Here is a 24,857-nt window from a genome sequence, read left to right as displayed (position 1 = left end):
GGCCTGAATCAACTCTTACCACCAGCCATGGCCCTGGGGTTGATGTCACGGTCAACCTGAACTGTTCCTGCATTGCCTCAAGAGAGCAGGAACGTCTACACCTGCTCCTGCCAGCACTGACAGCTTCCTGGCACTAAATGGCAGGCCCCAGCTCCAAGCTGAGCCCAGTGTGGGGGCCTGGGCCCAGCTGGACACTGCCCAGCTCCCATTGTAAAACAGCAACTGGGGGAAGTTTTATAAATGGTGAGGCAGACATGGTTTCTGTGTGTCCTAGCAGATGAACCGGGGGAGAAAAAGCATGAGAGGGGAGAGACTGAACCAGGTGATTTTCCCTGAAGCTGCGGGCCACTGGTGGCTTGTGGCAGCAGGAGGCAGTGGCTAATGTGAGCCACAGCCCTGCCTGGGATGGGGAAGGGAAGCTGAGCTCCCCCAGCAGCACTGCCATGGGGTACCTGCCTCCTGCCCAGAGCTGTGCTGTCCTGCAAGAGGACAGAAGGAAAATGGTGTATGTCTCCTGGGCTGTGCTGCCTCAGGTAGGTGGATGCTCTGTAGCTTCCTGCTTCAAGGCTGGAGGTGGAGGGATGGCTGGGACAGTCTTCCTGGGTGGCACAGAGGGCTGTGCTCAAGCCCTTTCCCACCAGCGTGAGGTGTCTGATGTGAAGAGCAGCTCCAGTGGCAACTGTAGTGGGGCTAGTGCAGAGAAAGCTAAGGAAGCACGCAGGGTGTTTCGTGGGATGTAAAGTCACAGGGGCAGCCGAGATGGTGGTGGCTGCATGCCAGGAGCCTGGGTGGCAGAGGGCCAAGGCTGTCTCCCCTGCCCTGAGGTTCATCCAGCAGCACAAGGTTGCAGAGGTGCCTGGGCTCCTCAGCCTGCAGGAGTTGGCCAATGCAAGCACAATGGAGAAGTCTGGAGTGGCGTGAGAGCAGAGAAATCCCCGTGGCAAGAGAACAGAAGGCCTCAAAATTGCGACAAGAGCTTGTTCTTCACACACTGGCAGCACCTCGCCGTGATAGGCGATGAGCATCATTGACGTGGAGGGAAACGGGGTGTGCTGTGACAGCACATCTGGCTGAGGGGGAGCAGCCCCAGCCTGGGCTCCTCCTTTGTGGTCCTTGGCACCTGCAGGTTACCAAGAGGACTTAGGTGAACACCTACCATGTGTTGTCCAGCGGTTCTAACTCCCTTCCTCTATCACTGCCTCAGCCACAGGCACACTCTCAAGCTGTGAAATAAATGGTGGAGTTTTTTTGCTGTGCACTGAAGCACCAAGCTTACTCTCCTTGCAGGGTGCCAGGCACTAGAAAATGCCCCCTGAGCACCCAGAGTCCCTGTGCTGGGTTGCATGGTGCTGAGCACAGAGGCTCCTCCATTCTGTCCATGAACGGCTGTCACTGGGAGGAATTACAGTCTCTGGTGCATGGAGTGGAGACGATAGACTCCAGAAAAGCTCAGCACCCCATGCCAGCTGCCTCTAGGAGAGCAAACCTTTGTGGGAGAGAAGTCTTCTCTAGGAAAAAAAAGGGGTTTATCAGGGAGAGGGGTCACTGACACCCCACTTCTCTTAAAGGGTTCTCTTGGGTTCAGGGGTGCTGTGGCTCTAACCTGCCTCTGCCAGGAACCTACTGCAGGCCTGAGCACGGGACACTGCTCACCACCTCAGTTCACGTGTCTCCAGTGTATTTTCTTGGCTTATCAGCTCCTTCTCCCAGCACCCAGGTCAGTCATCAGTGATGCTGGAGAGCACCTCCCAGCCAGGCAGACTAGACACAGGATGTTCTGCAGGGCTGGCAGGAGCTGGGCAGATGTGTGCCCCACAGGGAGATCCCTGCTGCCTTTGTCACTACCCCCTCCTGAGCAGCAGGTTTGCTTTAAAGACCCTGGCTTCGTTTTATTACTTCCCCTCTCAAATTTCAGCTGGTTGCAAGGGCTATTTTTAGCAGCCTGCCTTCTAAAAATAGCCCTGAGCTGTTTGGAGTTGCGTCACAAGAGGTAATTCTCGCCCCTGAGCGGCTTGGCCTCTGCACCCCAGGAGGGTACAAAAGGAGGCCAGGAGCAGCAGGGTCAGCAGGTTCAGCCACAGCCGGAGGCGAAGGAGGCAGCGGTTCCCTGCCAGCTCCAGGCCATCCCAGCCCCAGCAGCATGACCATCTTCTGCAGCCACTGCCACCGGCCACTGCAGGCAGAGATGAGCTGCCTGCCCGCGAGGGCCAAGCAGGCGCCCAGCGCCTCGAGGCCTTTCAGGTGAGCTCTCTCCCACCTCCTGCCCTCCCTCAGGGCTGGGATGGCTTCCCAGAACCCCGGAATAACTGGTGTAGGGTCTGATGGCCCTTGCAAGGTGCTGACACCAGCCTGGCACAGTGGGACTGCCAGCCAGCGCGTGGGGAGGAGGTGCAGGAATTTGGAGGGGCAGAGGTATGTTGGGTGGTTTAGGAGGAAAGGCATATTGTACTGGGCTGGGGTGCACATTCCAGCACTCGATGCAGTTTCCATCCTATTGGGGTTTCGTGGGGAGGTTGTGTCACGTGGGCTCCCCACCAAAGCACAGGTCATTGTCCAACCTGGTGCCCAGCAGGAGAGCCACCAGCCATAGCAGCAGCATGTGCCCCTGCGTAGGCTTGAGCACCTCTGCCTGTGCCCACAAGGTTTGCTCTCCTAGAGGCAGCAGCTGGCACAGGTGCTGAGCATCTCCACTCCATATCCCCGAGCTCGCAATTCTTCCCACAATGACAGGCGGGGAATGCTGTCCCTTCCCCTCCCTGGACACGTGTCCCAGGTGCCTGGCTTTGCAGGTCAACCAAGAGTGCTTCCAAGGCTCGCCGAGACCAGATCAATGCGGAGCTGCAGGCGCTGCGCTCCCTGCTGCCCATCTCTGCAGAGGAGAAGGAGCGGCTCTCTTACCTCCACACCATGGCCCTGGTGTGCCTCCGGCTGCGGGGGGCTCAGCTGTTCCCTCCAGGTACCCTCAGCACTGCTGTACTTCACACTTGCTTGGCTCTGTGTGGGGCACTGCCCCTGCCTCATCCAAGACAGCACTTCACCCTCATCCCCCTCCCTGCAGGCTTGGCTCCTCCTGCAGGACCAGCCCTTGGCACAGAACTACTCTCCTTGCTCCCGGGGTTTCTGCTTGTGCTCTCAGCAGACAGCAAGCTGGTCTACATCTCAGAGAACGTGGCTCAGGTCCTGGGCCTCTCCGTGGTAAGGCCTGCTCACTGGGCATTTGCAGTGACTGTCCCCGTACCCATCCTGGTGCCTTTATTGCCTGCATGCACAGCACGCTGCCCCAGCAGATGCTGGGCTGTGGTGCCAGCAGGCTGTGCACCCGCAGTGCCAGCCAGGGCCCACTGAGCCAGACACACAGTCTCTGAGGGCAGCCCCCTCTTTGTCAGGTGGAGCTGCTTGCCCAGGGGGACACAGTCTTTGACATCCTGGATGGGCGAGTGGGAGAGGATGTGCACAAGAAGCTCCTCCTTGCTCAGGAGGAGCCTGGCAGGGGTAAGGGAGGCCTCGGCTGGCATCTCATGGATCTTGCCACCCTGCTCTGGTCCTTGGCTGTGATTAGAGAGCCAGGGCCAGCCCTGCTGGGAGCAGAGCAAGGGAACTCATGACCCATTCTGAACGGTGTGTTTCCCTGCAGAAGTTACTTTTGTCAGTGAGATGCGCACGTCCAAGGCCTTCCGGTTACAGCATGGGGGGAATCGGGTCGTGGCAGTGTGTGGGCGTTTTGTGGCCCTGTGCTGGCCACCCTCCCCCTCCACCACAGCCTTCCTGGCCCTCTGCACACCCGTTGTGCAGTCCCCCACAGATGGCGAAGCTGCTTCCCAGGATGACATATTCCAGAGCATGCATCTCCTGGACATGACGTTTATTGATATCACGGAGAGGTGAGGGGTGCCTGCTCGCACCACAGCCCCAGCTGTACATCTCCGCTGGCAAGAATAATTTCCCTTCACCAAGCCTGTGTGTGGGATGCAGGCTAGACACTGCATGAGCACTGAGACTCTCACAAACACGTCCCAAACCTCTTCCCTCATTTACAACTTATTTCTGTACCTCTGTTATTTCATTCTCCATCATGCAGCAGCTGCTCCTTGCTGACACGGTGCAGGCTCCATACAGCACTCAGTCCCCACTCCCCTTGTCTTCCCCAGTGTCACCTACCACCTAGGCTACCACCGGGAGGAGCTGGTCGGTCAGTCGTGGTACAGCCTCCTGCACCCTGAGGATGCTGACCTGGCAGCTGCCCAGCACAGGGCCCTGGGTGAGTGTCATACCCAGGAATGTGCGTGCTGTCCCCTGGCTCCATGGTCTGGTTATGCCTGAAACGTGGCTATTCAGGACAGCAGCGACAAAGGGAATTCAGCCCTCCCTATTGTGACTCCCTGCTCCAAAAAGGATGAGGCGGGGAAGTGGTTACACACCCCATACAATGTCTATAAATAGTTTCCAAGCTGGGGGTAGGTATCCTGCTTTGACACGGTATACAGAAGAGGGACAAGCCCACCTGAACCCCATCTCTTTGGGAGGGCAGGACTGCTACGGACCTGACTGCTCTGTGTTGCTTCTGTCCCGCTGGGGCCAGACTAGTGACCGGCAGCAGAGCCCATCGGGGCAGCCTGTGGGCTATCCAGGCACCCTGGGGCCGTGCCCTGCTGCCGGCTCACGCAGTCCCTTCCCTTGCCCGCAGCGCTGGGGGCCGGAGCCGGGCCGGCAGCGGGGACCGCTGTGCTGAGAGTGCTGCGCAAGGACCGCGCCTGGACCTGGCTGCGCGTGTGGGCGCGGCGGGACGGCGGCTGCATCACCTGCACCTGCCGCTGCCTCAGGTGAGCGGGATCTCGGGGGGTGGCGGCTGCATCACCTGCACCTGCCGCTGCCTCAGGTGAGCGGGATCTCGGGGGGTGGCGGCTGCATCACCTGCACCTGCCGCTGCCTCAGGTGAGCGGGATCTCGGGGGGTGGCGGCTGCACCACCTGCACCTGCCGCTGCCTCAGGTGAGCGGGATCTCGGGGGGTGGCGGCTGCATCACCTGCACCTGCCGCTGCCTCAGGTGAGCGGGATCTCGGGGGGTGGCGGCTGCACCACCTGCACCTGCCGCTCAGCCAGGGTCCCCAAGCTGTCTCTTACCCCGTGTCCGCCGCAGGGAGGAGGAGGCGGCCCACCTGCGCGCCCGGCAGCTCCGCGCCGCCGCCCCGCCCGCGGGCCGGGATCTCGGCCGGCTGGCCGAGCAGCTCCGCGCCCTGGCCGACAGCCTCTCGCCGCCCGCCGCCGCCGCGCCCCGCCGCTGGCCTCGTCCCGAGGAAGCCGAGGACGATGCTTCTGTCTGCCTTGGGAACTCTCTGCTGCACCCTCCCCAGTTCCTTCGGTTTCCTTTCGAACAGAAGATAGGATGCAACATTCCAAGTGTGCTCTCACAGGTGTCGAGTGTTCAGAGATGCTGACATCCCTTGCTCTGTCGGCTGTACCTTTCCCAATGCAGGCCACTGTGTGTAACCACATCGCCTTTCAGCCTGCTGGTCACTTCGAACAGCTGCAGCTGATCCAGTTGGAGGCCATGGCAAGCCTTCGTTTCACACACTTAGTGCTTGTATTAGGAACTTAGTCTAGGCTGCGATAAATCCGGCATCAAGACGACTCAGTCTAGCAGCGCAAAGGGATCCACATCTTGCACTTAAAAACATTTATTGACTACTTAGTTGGATATTGCCACGGCCTTTGTCTACGTGACCCATTCATCAGAAAGGAAGGATTTTTTGTAAAAAATAAAACAAAACAAAACAAAAAAAAAATCCCGGAAAAAACCAATAAACGCCGCTCTCCCACGTGACTGCCTCTGCCTGCGCGTGCCCCACTTCCGGTTCCGCCGGTGCCGCGCGGGCCGTTCCGGGGGCGCGGGGCCGGTCCCGGGGGCGATGGGGCCGCGCCGGGAGGGGCCGGGACGGGGATGGAGACAGGGACGAGGACGAGCCGCCGCCGCCGCCTCCGCTGCCGCCAGAGAGAGCGAGGAAGAGGCGGCCGCAGAGCAGCTGCGCGGGAGGCTGGAGCCGGCGGAGGAGAGCTCTGGCTCCAGCGACGAGAGCGACGACGTCGGGAGCGTGGCGGGGGCTGGCGGGAAAGGTGAGGGGACCCGGCGGGAGCGACTCCGGGAAAGGCGGCGGCCTCAGCTCGGGGCGCGGCTCCCGGCGCTCGTTCGGTGGGAAACGAGCTGCCGAGTGCCTCGGTGCCCTCTCGTATTCCAGCTCCCGCCTGTGTGTCTGTGTGGGGCCGTCGGGGGAGGCACATTTCTAGAGGTGGCCAGGGTGCCTCACCATCTGTTGTAGACATTTTGTTTTCCTCTGGTGAGGAAATGGTGAGCAAAGCTCAGAGGGAGGATCACCAACAAGTACTCTTTCCTTCCCACAGCTGGATGGGAATGGAACAGCAGTTTTGCTTTTGCCATCCGTCAGGGCCCTCTGTGATCTTGTTTCTGGAGCAGGAGGAGTTATATTGGAATCCAGCACTGATTTTGTCTCAGCAGGGAACGGCTGGGCAGATATCAGGTATTTCTTTAGGCCATCTGTTCTTGCATCCTGGACACTGATGTGCTCTGCAGGTTGTATAGCTCCCTGCAGGTTCAGCTGAGGAAGGCGTAAGGGGTCCGTGTGTCACAGGAGTCTGTAGGAGGAGAGGAAACATGAGGCTGTGCTTGAGAGCAGGAAATGCCCCTATTATCAGCAGGTAACAGTAGCTTATCAAGAGGTGCAAAAAGAAGGAAACAATCCACAGAATAATGGATGAAGGGAAAAAAATGGCAGGAGGGAAAATTAAATGGACGACAGAGACAGCAGAAAACATGTAAGTTATATTCCAAGGGGAGAAGAAGGAATGAAAAAAGGGGGAAATTAAGTTCTCAAAAAAGAATGCAAGGAACAAGGAAAATAAGCTAATCCTGCCTTTTTAACCAGAACCTTTTCACACACACAGTTGCCAAATCTGCTGCCCAGCAGTGAATGCCTGCTGGGACCATTCACTTCTGCTCCAGAACAGGCTTCTTTTTTTATAGTGATGTCCAGTGATGTTTTTATCACTGTGAGTGGTTAATTCAGTCTCCTCCAAATTGGCAGTAGGATGTATTTTGTGCACTGATACTACCATGTGGAAATAATTTTCCATGTGAGGTTTCAGGTAGTCAGGTTTAGTCTCCTGTACCAGTAATGAAGTACTTTATCATGGAAACTCTGCATGCCTTTGCTTTGTCTGATTTATACCAAAGCTCCTTTTGGCATCATTTTATATGGTATCTTTATCTCATTTTTATTGAAGTTTTTGCTATTTAAACAGTATTGTTTTGGAATTTCAACCAAATGGAATATTGGAGTGCAAGTGATGGTGCCTTGTCTTCATCAAGTGCTAAGAGTATCTTCCACATCATAATTCCTTTCTTTTAATGCTTTCTTTGTCCTTCCTCTGTCCTTGTTCAGAATTCAGATGGGGGGGGTGCTTAGGGGAAGCAGTGCAATGAAATCATGCTGCATTCACATTTCCTTTGTCCCTTGTGCAGCAGACTGGATAGTCACTGTTCCTGTATCCCACCTCAGAGCACTAATGAGCGTCATCATAGCAGAGTTCCTGAGCATTCAGAACAAGCAAAATGAAAACATTTACTGAGGCAGCTCTTGGCTGTACCCATTATATTTTCTGGATGATGAGAGTAGTTTCTGAAAGTCTTGGTTATTGCCAGGATGAGAGTGCTTTGGGATGAGTCCATGCTCTGAGCCAGTGTGACTGACCTCATGTTGCTTCCTGAATTTGGCAGAGCACACACAAACCTTGCTCACGGGACAATGTTTTATGTTTCTGTGGGAAGGGTTTGGGAGTGAGTGGGCTGCAAGAGCAGCTTGGGGGGCACCTGGCATTTGGCCAAAGTATCACAGACAGGCTGTGATGGTCCCTGCTGGGCCACAGTTAGTGTGTTTTGTATTGCAGAGGCTCAGAAAGACCATATGCCTGTCACTGCTCAGAGGTGCTGAGCAGCCAAACACCACCTAAGTCAGTTTGCCAAGGCTTTCCCTTCCAAAAGGGACACAGTGCAAACCCCTTCTTGCCCTTACACAAGAGTGGAATGAGTATATCCAAGTGCTGACTGAAGAAATGCTTTCAGTTGTTGGTTCTGAACACCTAGAAGTATAAATCTAGAATAAAGAATAGTATGATAATAGAGATGATAATATTTTTGCATTCTGGTTATCAGAAATATTAAAGGTTACTGACAATTAGGGGATATTAAAGAAACATTAAAGTGGGAAAGTCAGGACTGAAAGGTGACCCCTCAGAATTCGCAGTGCCCAGGGCAGAGCTCATACTGCTCTTTGTACCAGGTAAAAACTTTGTACTGGTCTTGTGTGTGCTGTTGAGTGGAGAGAGAAGCAAAGGCACTCTGGGGAGAGGGGGAGGCTGCTCTGTTCTAGTAAGGGGTAAAGACTGAAGTGATCAATGGGAGAGGAATCAGAGGCTGAGAGATGCAGTGGTTTCTTTCTGCCATGGAGTTGTACAGGGATAGCACCACTGTGCTCGTGTCACTGTGTCAAGCTCTGAGACATCCCTCTTGGTGGAGTTTGGGTGTGAGAAGTGCCTTGAGAAGCTGTTCAGTTCAGGTGTACCCTGTGCTCTCTTCCAGATCAATCTGACATGTCTTTTGAAGAACTCCTGCGGATGCAGAGTGATGCAAGGATGAGAGTGAGCAAGAAGGTGCCTGGTGGGAAGAAAACTGTGAAGCCTACCAAAGCTACACTGAAGCAGCAACAAGGCAAAAAGGGGTAAAAAGGCTCTTCTGTGATGAGAAAAAATGTGTATGTGTGCTCTCTGCATTCCAGAAATTACATTGGGACCTCCTCACAGCAGTGATGTTGCCTTGGAGCTGGCATAGATCTCCTTTAATGTACTGGACAATAATGCCTGCCATTATAGGTTCATTTGGGACTGGTCTGGTGCTGTTTTCAGAGCTCTTAATATCCTGTTCTCTCCAAATCCCCAGCAGCCACCTGTCACTTGACAGTTAAATTGGCACTCAATGCCTTTATACCCTCAGTATTAAGGCACTTGTAACGCTTGGCATGGTGTGCCTCTCAAGCTCTATGACAGTGTCCACTGTGACCTGAAACAATTGCCCTGCTGGTTCCTAAACCCCTTCCAGCTTATCAGTATCTTCTGCCTGGAGTTACAGTCACAGACCATTGTTCTGGAATTCCATTCATCCTTCTGCTGCTTTCTCATCTGTGGCTTGTCTGTGTTCATTTTCCTTTTTTCCCTCTCTACAGTACTCACCATCACAGACTTTTCCCTGTATTCAACACAACAAAAACTATCATACCTTTTTACAGTTCTCCACAGGCCCCCACTGGTAACAGCAATACCCTTACCACTTATTTACAGTATTTAGCTAGTTTTCAGTCCTCAGAGTGGCACTCAAGTGATTTGAATGGGTTTCTTCTGTTACACTGGCACTGCCTAACTTATTTCTGAATCTCTGCTCAATGCATGAGTAGAGAACAGAAAATACATTTTTCCTGCCATAAAGAATTGGTTAGGATAATATTTCTGCTTTACTTTTTACTCAAGACTCTGGGGCATTTTGTGTAGTGCAACATCTTCTCTCAGTGTCTATTTCTGCCACACAGTTTGCATAATTCTGCTTTTGTTTAATTCCTCTAATCCTTTAAGTAATGTATTGCTGTAAATCCCACATGCTTTTTTTCTCATGTTTTTGTTATGGAAGTGAGCTTCTTAAAGAAAGGGCTTCAGGAAAATCCCCTGGCACTGAGCTGGCTTCAGCATTGACTCCAGAGCATTGTGCAGGGTTGTGGCCTCAGCAGATGTGAGAATACACTGAACACTGCCCTAAGAGGGATTTGGAAAACTTGTGCCTGTGGGGTTGTGCTCCTGCCCCAGTGTCAGTTGTGGCTGGCTGTGGGTGCTCTCAGCAGGTGTTATTGCTCAGCTTCTCTCTATCATTTGTGAAAGGGCATGGGGAGCAGGAGAGGTGCCTAAGGTCTGGAGGGAAGCCAGTGTCATTCCAGTCTTTAGAAAGGGCAAGAAGGGAGGACTTGGGAAACTACAGACCAGTCCTGGAAAGGCGATAGAGCACTTACTTCTGGAGGCCATCTCTAAGCACGTGGAAGAAAAGAAGGTTCTTGGGAGAGGTCTGTATGGATGCAGTGGGTGTTGTGTGCCCTGACTTCAGCAAGGCTTTTGACACTGCCTCCCTTAACATCCTCTTAGGCAAGTGTGGAAGGCTCAGGAAGTGTGGATTAGATGAATGACAGTGAGGTGGATTGAGAACTGGCTGAATGGCAGAGCTCAGAGGGTCGTCATCAGTGGCACAGGATCCAGTTTGAGGCCTGTCACTGGTGGTCAGTATTGGGTCCAGTATTGTTCAACTCTTTTCATCAGTGGGTAAAGGGGTGGGGTGTCCCTCAGCAAGTTTGCTGACAGCATAAATTTGGGAGGAGTAGCTGGTCCACAGAGGGCTGTGCTGCCATTCCATGAGACCTGGACAGGCTGAGCAGCAAAGAACCTCCTGGAATTCAGCAGCGACAAGTGCAGGGTCCTGCACCTGTGGAGGAACAACCCCAGGCACCAGCACAGGCTGGGGTGACCTGCTGGGCAGCAGCTCTGCAGAGAAGGACCTGGGGGTGCTGGTGGACAGCAAGCTGTCCATGGGCCAGCAGTGCCCTGGGGGACAAGAAGGCCAGTGGAATCCTGGGGTGCATTAGGAACTGCATTGCCAGCAGGTCAGGGAGGTGATCCTGCCCCTCTACTCAGCCCTGGTGAGGCCAGTCTGGAGTGCCATGTCCAGTTCTGGGATCCTCAGGACAAGAGAGACGTGGAGCTCCTGGAGAGGGAGGGTCCAGTAGAGAGCAGAAAAAAAAAAAAAAAAAGATTAGGGGACTGGAGTGACTCTCCTATGACAACAGGTTGAGGTAGCTGGGACTGTTTAGCCTGGAGAAAAGATGACTGAGAGGGGACCTTATCACTGGAAATATGAAAATGGCAGGTGTCAAGAGGGTGGGGCCAGCCTCTTTTCAGTGGCATCCAGTGACAAGACAAGGGGTAATATTGAAACACAGGGAGTTTCAGCTGAATATGAGGAAAAACTTCTTTACTGTGAGGGTAACTGAACACTGGAACAAGCTGCTCAGTGAGGTTGTGGGGTCTCCTCTGGAGATATTTAAAACCTACCTGGATGCAATCCTGTGCAATCTGCTCCTAGGTAACTCTGCTTTAGGAAAGGTTCCTTCTACCCCCAGCCATTCTGTGACTTCATGAGAGGACTAATCAGTACAACACATTTATTGATGCAGGTGGTGGGTTTTCACTCGATACAGTGGAGCTGTTCCAGGTTCTTTAGAGGGTTTTTTTAACCATATATTGATGTATTTGGTTGTTGCAGCCTTCTGTGGCTTTTGACTGAGTCACCTCTTTGCTTTCTATAGGTATCATGGTAAGGATTGAGCTGGGAGAGTCTGTTGTGCAGTAATGTTCTTCTGAGGGTCCAAATGACCTCCCAGCATATTAGCTTGGGTCTCATTCTGACATTTGCTCCTCTTAAATACATTTTTCTTGTTTTCAGGCCATTGGAGATGTCAGCCAAGAAGCATGTACCTTTCCTGCGACAAGTCGTCCCTGTTAGGAAGAAGGTGGGTACTGCCCCTTTCCAGTTCAGGACTTCCCTTAGCACTGCTGACGGGGCACACACTTGGGAATGGAGCTACTGCAGATGGCACAGGCTACTTCTGGAGGACCACTGGGGAGTGCAAACAGTGACAGTGTTTCCCTGGGGAGAACAACGGGTGGGTTGGAGCAGCTGCAGGTTAACTTGAGAGTTTGTGACCCAGACGTTTCTAGAAGGTGCAGTCACAGCCATCAACAACAGTTCCACTGCAAACCATGGTCATTGTTCAGTACTAATCCCAGAAGTTGAGATGTCCATCTGCTTTCCAATCCGAATGTAACTTTTGACTTATCATTGCAGGATCATCAGAATATGATAATTTCCACATTTAGAGACCTCTTTTTGTCCCACCCTTTTTGCATGACCTGACCCAGTTAATCTGTGAAAATCTAGATAGGTTTGAGTTCCCAAATCTATCACCTTGACAACACATATTCAGCCAGCTCTTGGTCTGGGAGTTGCAGGTGTTTGACAGCAGCATTCCTGCTGTTATTCCTGGATATTTCTGGGTGGCAGACCTGCATATGAAGATGTCTGGTGTATGATAAACTTGATGCAGTCATGACTTTGGGGATGCTACCTTGACTGTTGTACTCAATCTTTGCCAACTGCAGATATTTCAGTGGTGGGAGCATAACATTGCTGGGGAAAAAAATTGGCTGATACGTGAAGGGAGAGTGAGCAGGCTGTTAACAGGGTAACACTGGCTATAGCTCCTGCCTTCCCTGTTGACAGGTCCAGAGAGACCCTCGATTTGATGACCTGTCTGGAGAATATAAGCCTGAAATATTTATGAAGACATACAGCTTCCTGGACAGCATCAAGAAGCAGGAGAAGGAGGTGATGCTCTGTGCCTGTCCTTGCCTGGGAGAACCTTGCATGGCAGGGGCTACTTCTTCAAAGGCTTTTCACAGTGGAGGTGAAAGGCAGGCAGTCATGCAGCTTTCTGCTCTCTTCTTCAGATGGTTCAGAAACAGCTGAAGAAATGCCGGAACATGGAACAGAAGGAGAAACTTCAGCGGCTCCTGAACCGTATGGTGAGTTCAGTGCAGCATCTCCTCTCTGAGAGGCACCAGGAGAGAGGACGTGTGACCTGAGGTCTGCCTTGATGCTGACACAGGCCATCCTTTTTGTACAGACACAGCAGGAACAGGCACAGAAAAAACAGCAGAAGTTGAGAGAGAGGGAGCTGTCTTTGAAAAGACAACAGAGGGAATTGGCCAAGCAGGGAAAGAAACCTTTCTTCCTAAAGAAATGTAAGTACTTGGTGTGAGCATGCTGCAGGAAGACCTAGAGGTAGTACTGCTGGGAGGAATTCAAGCACTGGAAAGCAAGGTGTCCATACTATTCCACACAGCTGTGGGGGAATTGTTCTAGTGCTGGTACTCAAGGGACAAGCTAAGCCTGGACCAGGGAGGGAGAGGTGAGAAGGGGCTGCTCTGTAGAGATGTTTTGGGCTTCAGTTTAAAACTTGACTTCCCTCTCCTCTACAGCTGAGAAGCAGAAATTGGAACTAGCTGAGAAGTATGCAGAGCTGAAGAGGAGCGGAAAGCTGGAGAGCTTCCTAAACAAGAAGAGGAAGAGGAATGCCATCAAAGACAAGCGCCATCTGCCCTCACAGAAGAACTTGTGACTGTTGGACAGTCATGCTGTTGTCTGGCAATGGCTCTTTCGGCCTTGGCCAGGCCTGGAGGATGGTTATCCTTCTTCCCAGGATCTGCCTTCCACTGTACAGTGATGCTGTAAGGCAGCAGAGCAGAGTCTGAACTGAAGGAATTAATGGGGTTTTTTTGTAGCTGAAGTATCTGCTTTGCTTGTGGTTTAGATAATGCCTGGGTGGTGACAAGTGTGTCATGCAGGTGCTGATGGTGATGACAGCTGTCTTTGCCCTTGCACCAGCTCATTTCTAACTCTAGCAAGGAAGGTGTGAGTCCTGCCCTGCACTGCTGACTCTACTCCAGGTTCTTTCAGACTTCCACTGAGGCAGAAAAGGATGTGGGACAATCCCTGCTCAGAGCAGCAACCCTGACTTCAGATCAGGTTGCCCAGGGTTGCTTTGGTGGGATCCGATAATGTCCAGGGATAGATGCCTTCACCTCTCTTGGCCTCTGCTCTACTGCTTCAGGTTCTCAAGATGGAACTTTTTGTTTCCTCATCCAGGAAACCTACCTGGTGTTAGTCCATAATCATTGTCTTGTTCTCAGTGAAGTGCCTGGCTCTGTCTTAGCAGCTTTGTCACAGGTCTGAGGGGTGGGTGGGAAAGGGGCCTGTAAGGTCTCCCCAAAGTCTTTTCTTCCTAAGGGTGAATGAATCCTTTTTCCTCAGCCTTTCCTAGCAGTGCTCCAGCCTCTGACACCTTTCACATACTCAAGTGGAGTCAGCCCAGACAACCAACAGCTATCTTTTGGTGGGCCAGCATGGATCAGTATCTGGAAGTAGTCTCGCAAGAGATGAGTAAAGGTGAGAGGATCACTCCACGTGGGCTGATGCAGATCTAGGTGTGACTGGCCTTCCTCATACACGGGGCGTGCTGTGACTGCTCAGGTATTGCTGCTTGGCATCGCTCCTTTAGAGCAGCTTGGTTTCTCAGGGTCATCTCCACAGGGTTATTAGTGCTTCTAGGAAACTGATGAAATATGTACCTGAAATATGTACACTGTCAGCCTGTTACAGTCAAAGGCGTTTGACCTTAGGGGAGTCAGTGCCTCTCTCCAATATCCCACCAGCCCTCTTGCTTTTTTCCTTTTTCCCCTGTCTGCCATGGCTGTGCTGACAAGGGGATGGCTAAGATAACCCCAGTGTGACAGGTCAGAGTGTGCTGGGAGAGTGCCTGGGCACAGCCGTGCTGTGTGGATGGCCGCAGGTGTTTGGGGCCTGGGGACAGGCCTTGCTGGGAGCAAAACATGGAGCAAGGAGCAGGTCAGCCGGCCTGAGGGTGTTGCTGAACCACTTACCTCCACTGTAGTTCCTGTGGGTGATGCAAGTTCTGCTCTGGTGAGAGGACTTAATGGAACTGGGGGAAGGCAGTAGACATGGGATATGTCAGCTTGGCTAGATACCTGCTGCCAGGGCCTCGCTGAGCGGTCACGTGGCACTCCTCAGCATTCCTGAGTCCCTGTGTCCCCATCCCCTGCTGCTTGTAGGTCTGGTGCAGTAGGTACAAGGCTGGTGCACCCCCAGAGTGGTCCTGCTCTCCCCTCCTGCCCCTCTGGAACTAAAGGTCTTCCTGCTGCAACCTGTGCCTGTCTGCAATGTCACCTGCTGGGACGTCACCTGCTTCTGCTAAGCACGGTGGTGGTGAGCAGTGAGCCTGTGGCCCGTGTGCCTGCCAGCTCCTGGGCCCAGCAGCCTCAGCAGGGGAAACCCTGGGGCTTTTCCCAGCTCAGACAGGGCTGAGGTGCCACTCAGGGTATTGGGAAAGAGGCAGCATCACAGCACCAGCTCCAAGGGAAGCAGATGCTTCCAACATCTCCAGAGAGCTTCCTACTGCTGGGGAGCTGCTCTTTCCAGTAGCCTCCCAGCCTCAAGCAGTTGGCTTATTTTTCCTTGTTTTTAAGGCAATTTGGGCAGACGTGCACTGGTGTCCCTCCAGCTGAAGTGTGAGGACTTGCTGTGGGTGTCTCTGGGCATGACTGGTCCCAGTTGATGTGACTGCCCTGGTTGCACAGGCGGTGGTGGCTGACAACGCTGCCACGTGCCCCCTGTCAGTGATGCCCTCAGAGCCCACCAGACGCTCGCAGGATCTGTGGGCCAGGAGGAATGGCTCCAGACCCAGTGGCCTGGGATGCTGTCCCCAGCCCTAGGTGGTCACTGAGTGAGCCTCTCCACATGCTCTGCAGCTGAACAGACACCCAGTCACACAAGGCCCCCAGAAGAGTGGGGGGGGATCTGCCTGCTGGCAGGGACACAGACATGAAAAGGCTGCAGGGCTCAGGTCTTTTATTGCAAAGAGGGAGATACAAAAAAAGGACAGTCACCCCTTTTTGGGTCCCCCCAGGCCTGCAGCTGGCTGAGAGGGGTGACAGCAGGGGGAGGCCCAGGCCTTGCTCCCCCTGCATGGGGACCTCAGCTCACACAGTGGGGAACAGGCTGCTGCCAAGGACTACATTGGAGCCAGGGCCAACCACAACAGAAAAGTGGGTGACCCACTGTGTCCCCGTGTGGTACCCCGGCTGGCCAGAGAGCAGTGCTGCACAGGGAGCACTGGCAGGGAGCCTGGCACCGGGTAGGGCTGCCTGGCCTCACCCAGACACAACTCATGGAAGGCGGCCCTGGCCTCGTCCCCTGCTCCGCTGTTTTACCAGGTGGGGTGCTGAGGTTCCAAACTGCTCTGCAGCCTTACAGAGGCTGCTGTGGGGGCCCTCACCATGCGCCCCTTAGGGCCCTGAGCCGTTTTGCCCAGGGAAGGAGGGAGCAGGGTCGTTGCCCTCTGTCCAGGCGGGGAGCTCTGCAGCCTGCCCCGGGTTTGTAGGTACGGCCAGGCACGGGGATGCCCAGGCTCTAGCTCCTGCTGGCTCGTCACGTGTTGTCCTGGGCCAGCTCCTCGGGGCAGACAGGTTGGTCCCGGGCCTTGCGCAGCCCCGTGGGCGGCTGGGCCGGGGTGCTGTGCTGCGGGTCCGGCCCCGGGGGAGCGTGATGCTGGTGTCGCTGGTACTGCACAAACATACAGACCTTCATCCCAATGGCCAGCATGTTCTTGCCCATGAAGATGCTGGAGACCCGGGCATCCCTGAAGAAGACCATGTTGCTGCCTCGGATGAAGATGGTGGCGATGTTGACGGTGAGCATGCTCAGCATGGGGTATAGCATCATCCGGTGCGGCACGATGCCGATCCCCTGCATGCTGATCTCGCACAGGGACACGCATGGCAGGACCAGGAGCAAAATGTAGCAGTAGAAGAACATGATGCCCTCAGCCCAGAGCGGCAGCCCTTTCTTCTGAGGCTCCCACAGGTTGGCCTGGATGTCCAGCACATCCAGCATGTCCACAATGACCCAGAAAAGGCGGTTGCGGAGATCTTCTTTCTTCTTGAATGTTCTGACATACTCCATGTGCTCTGTGGCCACCAACAACACATAGAGAGCTGGGATGCAGATGGAGAGCAGCAAGGTCAACGCTTTGCGGGCTATGAGATCCAAGCTTTTCCGGTCAGCTTTATAATTCTGGTATACAAAGTAGACTTTGATCTCCAGAACAAAGACGTACAGGAACCAGAGGATCATGGCATATCCTCGCTTAGCTGTCTTTACCTCTGCCCCAACCCAGATAGCCACATAGCGGAGGACCAGCAGGAAGCATATGTCACCCACTGCCACCATGACACAGATGCCCAGCTTCCTGGAGCCCTGGCTCTGCTCCACCAGGTAGGCATCCATGAGGACGAGGCTGGTCATGATGAGTACTGTGGAGAGGCACACATGGGGCTTGCTGACAGGTGGTGGGGGAACCATCCTGCACAGAGGAACAGGCAGGGTCATCAGGGAGTTGCTGAGATTTCCTATTCCCACCCTCAGGCCCCCTTCTGCCACCCTCTCCTCAACAGCTGTGGATGGCTGAAAGAAGGGAGGGAGCCATTCATAAATTTCTCCCATCCTATGTGCCTGGTTTGTTCCAAACCTGCAGATTTCTAGCCAAAGACCTCCTGAGACTGACCAGGCCATCCTGGTGGCATGTGCTGGCTGAAACCCAGCTCCTAGGAAGCACACGGTGGGGCAGGCTGGACACCTGGGACACTTTAAGCACTTGGGATCCCACTGCCTCTTCTGGTAGCTCATCACACTGACTAGCTTCTGCCACCATGAAGGGTACATGCCTTATTTTCCGTGGGATTTCCCAGCCAGTGGTACTGCTTATATTTTCCCCCCACAAGGCAAGCTAAGACTAGACTTATGTGTTTAACCCAAGCAGGCCCTTAAATGCTATGATCCAGGACCTCTCTTTTTAGTCTCTTTATTTTCATGCACAGCACAAGATGAAACCTGGCTTATTTTACCCTGGCTGTCTTGTGGGGTGGGAGGGAAAAAATTGGCCCAATATTCAGTTTCCTTCAGGTTCACACCCCCCAAGAGCTTTGCCTAGAGCTATTTGCCAATGCCCACCCTGCCCCAACACCATAAACCAAAAGCAAGGAAAAGCAGCACAAGCCCAAAGCTCCCAGACACAAGGAGCTCTGCAACAGGCCCTGAATTTCTGTGGGATGCTCAGCTTTCCTGGGCTGGGGCAGAGCAAGGCACTGTCCCCAAAAGCACCCTGTCTGCCTTGTGCGGCACCAGGGCTGTCAGACTCCCTCCCCCTGACCAAGCACAGCTGCAGGCAGCTGCCTTCAGAGGCAAAGAGGGAGGACAGAGCTGGGGCCTCACCAGGCAGATCTTGGCAGCTGCTCTGGAGGGGAGCCAGCCCCCCGGATGAAATGGAGGATGAAACTGGGCTGATGACTGTGTGGCACAGTGCTGCACGAGGGCTGCCCACGCGGAGCCCGCCTCTGCCACGTCTGGGCTGTGCACGCCCGGGACACCATCCTGCTCATCCAGGGGGCAGCGTGCAGGTGGCACTTGACCACGGAACAAATGCCTGGGAGAGGGATGGAGGCCGCACTGTTAATGGTCACCCCTGCACATGGCTCCTCCTGGTGCTGACATTGATGGCACAGGGCCCTGGGCACAAGCTACCTGAACTCCTGCTTTTTGGCTGAGGGAGCAGGCGTCCGGCGCAGTCGTGCATCCCTGGGCCCAGCAGCATCCTGGCACGTTGCGGGAGGCAGCGAAGCCTGAACCTGTCAGACACAGGTGCCTCTCAGGGGGAGCGATCAGAGGCCGGCGGGCATGGGGGAGCCCGTGGATGGGGCACATCTGGAGCATGCCACACGGCCGGGGGCTCACCCGCCTGGCACCGCGGGGGCTGGGGGAACCCCAGGCCCCGGCTCGGCACGGCCCTGCCGGACGGGCCCCCGCCCCGGGGCCCGAGCCGGGCCGCGCCGCCGAGCTCCGTCCCCTGGGAGCGCTGGGGCACCCCCGGCCCCGCCTGTCCCGAGCCCCCTGCCCACATCGGCCGGGCCTGCCGGGGGCAGGCGCTGCCCGCCGGCCGCGGGGGCCCGGCCTGCCGTCCCCCCCGGGTCCCGCTTACCTCGGGCGGCTCCCCGGGGCGCAGGGCGGCGGCGGCGGCGGCCCCGGGCCCGGCGCGGCATCGCCCGGCGCGGCCCGGCGGCGGCGGTTCTGCGGCGGCGGCGCTCGGCCCCTCCCGGCGGGCGGCGGGCGGGGACTGCGGCGGCCCCCGCCTCACCCGCGGGCCCGGCGCCGCCCGCCGCTCCTCCGGCTCCGGTCTCCCTGCCCGGGCTCGCTCCCGCTGCCCGGCTGTCCCCATCCGCTCCCGTCCCGGGGCCACCGCCTGCATCCCCACGCGTCTCCAGCCCACGTCCTGCCCGGCCAGACCCAGACGCCGCAGGGCCGCAGCTCAGCAGAGGCCCCAGGCGAACCAGTGGCGCCCTGGGAAGCCTGGCCTGACAAGGATGTCTGCCCTCCAGGAGGGACTGGGGCCGCGACCTGTCCTTGCTGGGTGGAGAGGGCAGGGGAACGCATGACCTGATACCCAGCTGTGCCGGTCTGCAGGGTCCTGGAAAGCCCCAGCCTCGCCGGGCTCTGGTGCAGGAGGGCTTGGCACCACCAGCACCTTGTGTGCAGATAGAGCAGGCCAGGGAAGGAGAAAGGTTTCGATTACCCTGGTGGACATACCTCTCTGCAACTGCTCTTCTATCAGCCTAAGCAGCTTCTTGCATTTAACTCCAAACTTTCTTCTAAGTGATGTAGGTCTTAGCTACACAGGGAAGGTTTTTCAGTGTATTTCCTCTCTGACTTTGAAATGCTCATTGTAGATACATGTATTTTGGAAGACAGGAAAGCTCTAAGATCTCTGGAGATGGGCTATGAGCAAAACCAGGCATAGATCTGAGAGCAAGGACAAGTGCAAGTGACACAGTGCCAGGGCAAGTGCAGCCCTCCTTGCATCCAGCTGCTGACAGAGTGGCTGTAGGTCCCTGTTGGATCTAATGCCCTGGGGCATCTCAGCTGCCACCAGGAACACATAAATCTAACCTGTGGTGTCCTTGGCAAACGGAGACACTGGACCAGCATCCAGGCTTGGCTCATGTGTCCCACAGTGGGTGTGGACTGGTTGATGCAGACAGGTGGAGGCCCTGTGTGAAGGGAGCAGAGCTCTGGGTTAGACACGTGCAACAAGGTAAGGAGTTTGGCTGTGGGAGCATTCTCCTAACCCAGGAATAAACAGCATTCCCCAGAAGGGCTGAAAGAGCAGGGAAACAAAGCAACCAAAGCAACCTGCCTCCAAAAATGAAAGACCTTGCAACTCAAGTGGAGAGCAACATGAGGCACAAGAGGGCAAGCCAACACTGCAAAAATCTACTTCTTTCCTCCAGGACACAGAAGCACTGGCTCTCACTATCCGAGCAGTCTCTTGCAGGATGCAGGGAAGAGCAAAAGGTCTCTGTCCATGGAGGGGGACACCACAGAGGTATCCACATGAGAGAGGCGGGACAGGGGTGCTGGAGGAACCTACCAAGCAATAGAGCTAAAGACAAGATGATTCATCTGTGAGCTGGAATCATAAAAACCCTGAGTCTCCACTAGAGACTAGGACGGGAGGTGACAACATTCATGTGGGAAGCAGTAAAGAGCTGCTTTAACAAGGCACATAAAAATAAGGAGCCAGAGCAAGAACAGATACTTCTGTGCTTCTCTAAAACACGATGCTGGAGCTGGGGTGCCAGAGTTGGTATGTGGATGCATCTATATCATGGATAAAATGGAAGGGAACCAGAGAGGGTACACCAGGGTTCCCAGACACATAGCTGCTCTCTGGCTGCTGCCAGCTCCAGACCTGGGTGGAGAAGCATCTTCAGCTTAGCCCTGTTCTGTGTTCTGCCCATGAAACCTTCACCCTATCATTGGCACTAAAAAGTCCCTTTGGACAGTGACAGCAATGTACTCAAAGGCTTTTGGGAGAGAGATGGAGAAATCCATCAGTCACGTTAACATCCTCAAAGGGGAGCTGCGGGAAGTAGAGGAAGTTTGTCAGCAAGGAACAACAAGCAGTGGCTGTAATGGAGAAAGGCTGGCAGTAGCCTGGGGACCATGCTGAGAGCTTCAACTGTGACACATACAGTAAGTAAAAGGCTTTTCTGAAGGCACATTTCAAATGGGTTACCTGGATGCTGAAGAGCAATTCCCTGATGTCCTCAAGGACCTTCTCCACAATGAAGCAGACCTCAGTGGGTGGCTGGCACACAGAAAGGTCTCAGCATAAGAGGAGCTGGGAAAGCAGCTGAATGTGATGACAACTCTATCAGCCTTTGTTTAAGCTGGAAGATAACTAGGCTTTGGGACTTGCAGTGAAAAACACACAATAATTTTGACCCCAAAGAGTGGGAAAAGCCACCATGTGCGGAAGAGCACACCTGTGGGTAGGTCATGCCGTAGGCACAAAGCCAATATAACATGAAGACATGAAAAAAATGAAGAGTGGGCTGTGTAGACAAGCCCCCAAATAAATAAAGCATATTGAAACAACCTGAGGACAAATGCATAAATTAATCTGTAAAAAAGCCAGAAGGCCAAAAAACCCAAGTGATCTGCAAGAAGTACTTGAAGGGAACTGGCCGGAGGGAAAGAGGCAGAGAAATGCACCTCAGTCATACTGAACATCCTTCCAGGGGAAAGACAACAAAAAAGAGGAACCTCATCAACCAGAAATTGCAAGTGGTGGCTGCGACAGGGAAAGACCATTTATGACCTGGGGACCTGCCCTCAGAGCTCCAACAGCTCTGAGAAAGCATCACAGATTGTAAACCATGACACAGCCCCAGAGCAGAGCAGAGGTGGCTGGAAGTGATGGGCATCCTTCAGAAAGGTGGGGGAAAAGGGGAGCAGCAGGACTGCCAGCCCTTGGGAAGTACCTGGAAGGCAGTCACCTCAGCAGGTTGCCCTGGGCTCAGCAAGGAGGTGTCTCTGATCTCCTGGAAGTGAGCAGGCATCGCTGAAAACCTGGAGCACTCAATGCTATTAAAGTACCACACAAACAGCCAGGAATGGTGACTCAGACTAGAAAGCAAATGGATGAGAGCAAACAGCTGGGGAGGGACTGCAGTGGGTTTTCTCAGGGTAAATCAAGACCCTAGATTTAGCAAGCTCCTCTGGAGCAGGCAGCTGCTTTTGGGGAAAGGCAGTGGTGACACCCAGCTGAGGTCAAACAATGATGGGTGCAAATGCTGAGAATAAGGCCATGACCATTGTGTGACTCTCTTTGGCTGCAAAGCCCAGGTTTCCACATTAATTGGCAGAATGCTATAAAAAATACAGCTCATCCTTGGTCCAGCTGGTCTTACACAAAGGCCTCTGCTAAGATCCCCTAGAAAATGTTGTCAAGGGTGAAAGCAAAGGTCCCCTTGTGCATTAATGACTTACTTAAAGGAAAGCAAATGCATTGAAGCAGCAATCAAGCTGTTTTGAGACCAAGTCAGGAGTTCTGGGCAACTCTGCTAAGATCCATGCCATTTATCAGATGCAGAAATGGGCATGGAAGGTGGGCAGGGAACAAGAAGTAAAAGTTTCATGATGGTTCAGATTATCCATCTAGTCAAACTGGAATCTGATGTGAATTACCAGCATGTTACTGACCAACCTGAACCTCAACAGCAGAGCAAATGCAGACCTGACAAATGCAAGTGAAAAGAAGTGGTACAAGGGATAGACTACAAATTATATATCAGTATTCAGGAAGGTGCCCCTGAAATGTTTGCTGGTAATGTTTTGAAAACACAGTACTCAAGACTGACAGTAGAAACCATGGATGTTTTAGGCTGCTTTGCAAGATTTTGCTGCTGCCACTTTTCCGAGTCTAATTCCTCCACTGGCATGAGCCATGTTTTACAGTCTGCCTGGAATAACACTGCATCCATGGAAAACTCTGGCACTGCTAAATTCATTGAGGAGCACAGGTCCCTGCAGAAGCTGCTGGCTTTTCTTTGTTTTCTGGTTTGACCACTATTGACTTGGCTGCTTCTTTCACAGTTTTCAATGCAGCTCTTGGACCATCTCTGCTTCCTTTCAGGAGTCCTCAACCTGTACCACTCTACACTGATTACGTGATTTCTCTGATGTCCCATTTTTTCAAGAGACAGAGCCATTTCAGACAGATACTTCTGCTGGAGGCAAGGTCCAGAAGGGGAACTTTTATGCTTTCTACCAGAACAGAGTGCACTTGTCCAGCTGCAGTGTCACAGGCTTGGCCTCAGCTCTGTCCCTAGGGATGCTCTGCCCTGCACATGCTTTATAATCTGCAATGCCTTCTCAGCTGTTGAAGCTCTGGGCATGGTCTCCAGGTCACAAATGGCTTTTACCCATGACAGCCACCACTTGCAGTTTCTGGCCGACGAGGTTCCTCCTTTTGCTGCATTGCCCTGGAGACGTTCAGTGGGACTGAAGGGGATTTCTGCCTTTCTCCCTGTAGCCTGTTCGGAGTTCCCAAGTGTTTCGAGGAAAGAGTCAGTCAGAGGTCTCGGCTTCCTTTTGGCTTCAACCCGCCGTGCCCCCGCGTCCAGCTGCTCTGTTCCTCCTCAGGCCCATCCGCTGGCCGGCCCCGCTGTTCACCCGAGGGCACCCTCTCCTCGCGGCGCTCCATGGCTCGCCATCGCCGCGGGCGTTCCCGCGGACGTCTTCACCGTCGGTTCGCCGTCACCCCCGGCACAGCAGCTCGTGCATGGCCGAGGCCCTGGCCAGCCCCGGGGATTCTCCGCCGCTGGCCGGGTGCGGGGACGGACGGACAGATGGACCAGTCCCGGCGGTGGGACGCGCGCGCCCGACCGCGCCCCTAAGCGCGCTCCCGCGAGCGGCGACCGATGCGCTTTAAAGGGAGCGACGCCGCGCCCTCCTACCCCCGCCAAGCCGGGGCAGCGGCGCCGCTCCCATTGGCTGGCTCCGCCCCGCCGGCCTCTCCGATTGGGCAGCGGCCGCCCCGGCCTCGCCCCTCGCTCGGCTCCGATTGGCTGTTTGCCATCAGTCGCGGTCCTCGCCCTTTTTCCCCGCTCCGGTTGGCTCGTGCCCGCGCTCCAGCCGCGCTCTGATTGGTCACGGGCCGCGAAGGAGCGGGCGCGCGCGCGCGCGCGCGCCGGGGTGGAGGCCGTCGCTGAGGCGAGGGGCTCGCGCCGCCCCCCAGCGCCTCCGGCGGCGGCGGCGGCGGGATGGCGGCGATGGCGGCGGCGGCGGCGACGGGCGGTGCGCTGGGCTCGGGCCCCGCCGCAGGGCCTCCAGCGGCGGCCGGCGGGGCGGCCGCGACGGCGGCCGCGATGGCGGTGGCCAGCCCGGTGCCGGTGCCAGTGCCCATGAACCTCTTCGCCACGTGGGAGATCGATCGGTCGGCGCCGAGCTGCGTGCCCAGGTGAGCCGCCCCGCCGCCGGGGCTGTGCGGAGCCCGGACACGAGAGGGGCCGGGGAGGAGGCGGCCCCGCAGCATCCCTGCCCCGCCGGGCCGCGCTCCTCGGTGGCAGGGAGGCCCGGCCCCGGGCAGGGGCTGATGCGCAGCGAGCCCCGGCGCCGGGCCCCCGCTGTGCTTCCAGCGGGAGCGGCCCGGGGACCGGCGGGGCAGGGGGGCACAGCACTAGAGCGCGGCTGCGTTGCCTCCATGTTGCAGCCTCTGGCGAGTGTGTGGCCGTGGATCTCAGAAGGGGGTGTATCATCGTGGCCGTGCTTTGGAAAGCTGCCTCTTTGCCCCCGAAGTAAACCGTGATGGCCCTGCAGCCGCTTCCGTGAAGCCAGGCAGTGGCCACCAGGCATCCGTGGGCCTGTGTCATCTGCGCTCCAGACGATAGGGAGCAACAGGAAGGATGCACTGTGCTGCCAGCTGAACTCAGAGTTGTATCTCTGGCAGAGCTGGGAGACAAGCTGAGTGGATGTCATAACTGTCTGTATGGTTAAAGGTGTGGTCTAGGCTAGATGTGCTTATGATCTTGGAGCCTGAAGGTGCCTTATGTGTTAACGAGGTGGGTGGGTGTCCTTTGGCCCACTCATCTTACCAAGTCTTCTCATAAGAGTTACAGGGCAGATTCAGGAAGTCACCCTGGTTCCTTGTGTCTCTGGGCTGTGGTGT

At 55.2% G+C, this 24,857-nt stretch overlaps 4 protein-coding genes across 10 annotated transcripts in view; 3 read left to right on the top strand and 1 right to left on the bottom strand.

Moving 5' to 3' along the window:
* Positions 1–409: 409 nt before the first annotated feature.
* NPAS4 (neuronal PAS domain protein 4) lies at positions 410–5,780 on the top strand. Its single transcript, XM_068185993.1, has 8 exons — positions 410–2,241; positions 2,790–2,956; positions 3,059–3,195; positions 3,387–3,492; positions 3,635–3,881; positions 4,149–4,258; positions 4,685–4,820; positions 5,138–5,780. Exons 1-8 carry the CDS (start codon positions 2,141–2,143, stop codon positions 5,433–5,435), a joined length of 1,302 nt encoding a protein of 433 aa, XP_068042094.1. The 5' UTR covers positions 410–2,140; the 3' UTR covers positions 5,436–5,780.
* A 111-nt stretch (positions 5,781–5,891) lies between these two features.
* On the top strand, positions 5,892–13,912 carry RRP36 (ribosomal RNA processing 36). 2 transcript variants are annotated; one of them, XM_068186002.1, is made up of 7 exons: positions 5,892–6,111; positions 8,651–8,789; positions 11,603–11,669; positions 12,440–12,544; positions 12,667–12,741; positions 12,843–12,960; positions 13,198–13,912. In XM_068186002.1, the coding sequence occupies exons 1-7, from the start codon at positions 5,907–5,909 to the stop codon at positions 13,335–13,337; spliced, it is 849 nt and encodes a 282-aa protein (XP_068042103.1). In that variant the 5' UTR covers positions 5,892–5,906; the 3' UTR covers positions 13,338–13,912. The 2 variants fall into 2 exon arrangements, with proteins under 2 accessions (XP_068042103.1, XP_068042104.1); XM_068186003.1 differs by lacking the exon at positions 5,892–6,111 and adding an exon at positions 6,719–6,828.
* LOC137471563 (transmembrane protein 121-like) lies at positions 13,507–20,624 on the bottom strand. Of its 5 annotated transcripts, none has more exons than XM_068185999.1 (3): positions 19,433–20,624; positions 18,374–18,477; positions 13,507–17,156 (listed from the first exon to the last, which is right to left on the bottom strand). In XM_068185999.1, the coding sequence occupies exon 3, from the start codon at positions 17,153–17,155 to the stop codon at positions 16,223–16,225; it is 933 nt and encodes a 310-aa protein (XP_068042100.1). In that variant the 5' UTR covers position 17,156; positions 18,374–18,477; positions 19,433–20,624; the 3' UTR covers positions 13,507–16,222. The 5 variants fall into 5 exon arrangements, with proteins under 5 accessions (XP_068042100.1, XP_068042099.1, XP_068042098.1 ...); XM_068185998.1 differs by lacking the exon at positions 19,433–20,624 and adding an exon at positions 18,828–18,983 and having other exon boundaries at positions 18,371–18,477; XM_068185997.1 differs by lacking the exon at positions 19,433–20,624 and adding an exon at positions 18,828–18,983.
* A 3,256-nt stretch (positions 20,625–23,880) lies between these two features.
* LOC137471556 (phosphofurin acidic cluster sorting protein 2-like) overlaps positions 23,881–24,857 on the top strand; it is a 54,489-nt gene continuing 53,512 nt past the window's right edge. Inside the window, exon 1 of one of the 2 annotated variants that reach the window (XM_068185982.1) lies at positions 23,881–24,149. In XM_068185982.1, the coding sequence (XP_068042083.1) occupies positions 23,953–24,149 (197 nt within the window). In that variant the 5' untranslated portion in view covers positions 23,881–23,952. The remainder of the gene's footprint in view (positions 24,150–24,857) is intronic. The other variant, XM_068185983.1, reaches the window with a different exon arrangement.

The sequence above is a fragment of the Anomalospiza imberbis genome, chromosome 3 (genome assembly GCF_031753505.1).
Source record: "Anomalospiza imberbis isolate Cuckoo-Finch-1a 21T00152 chromosome 3, ASM3175350v1, whole genome shotgun sequence".
Lineage (NCBI taxonomy): Eukaryota > Metazoa > Chordata > Aves > Passeriformes > Viduidae > Anomalospiza > Anomalospiza imberbis.
This window is presented reverse-complemented; position numbering and strand designations above follow the sequence as displayed.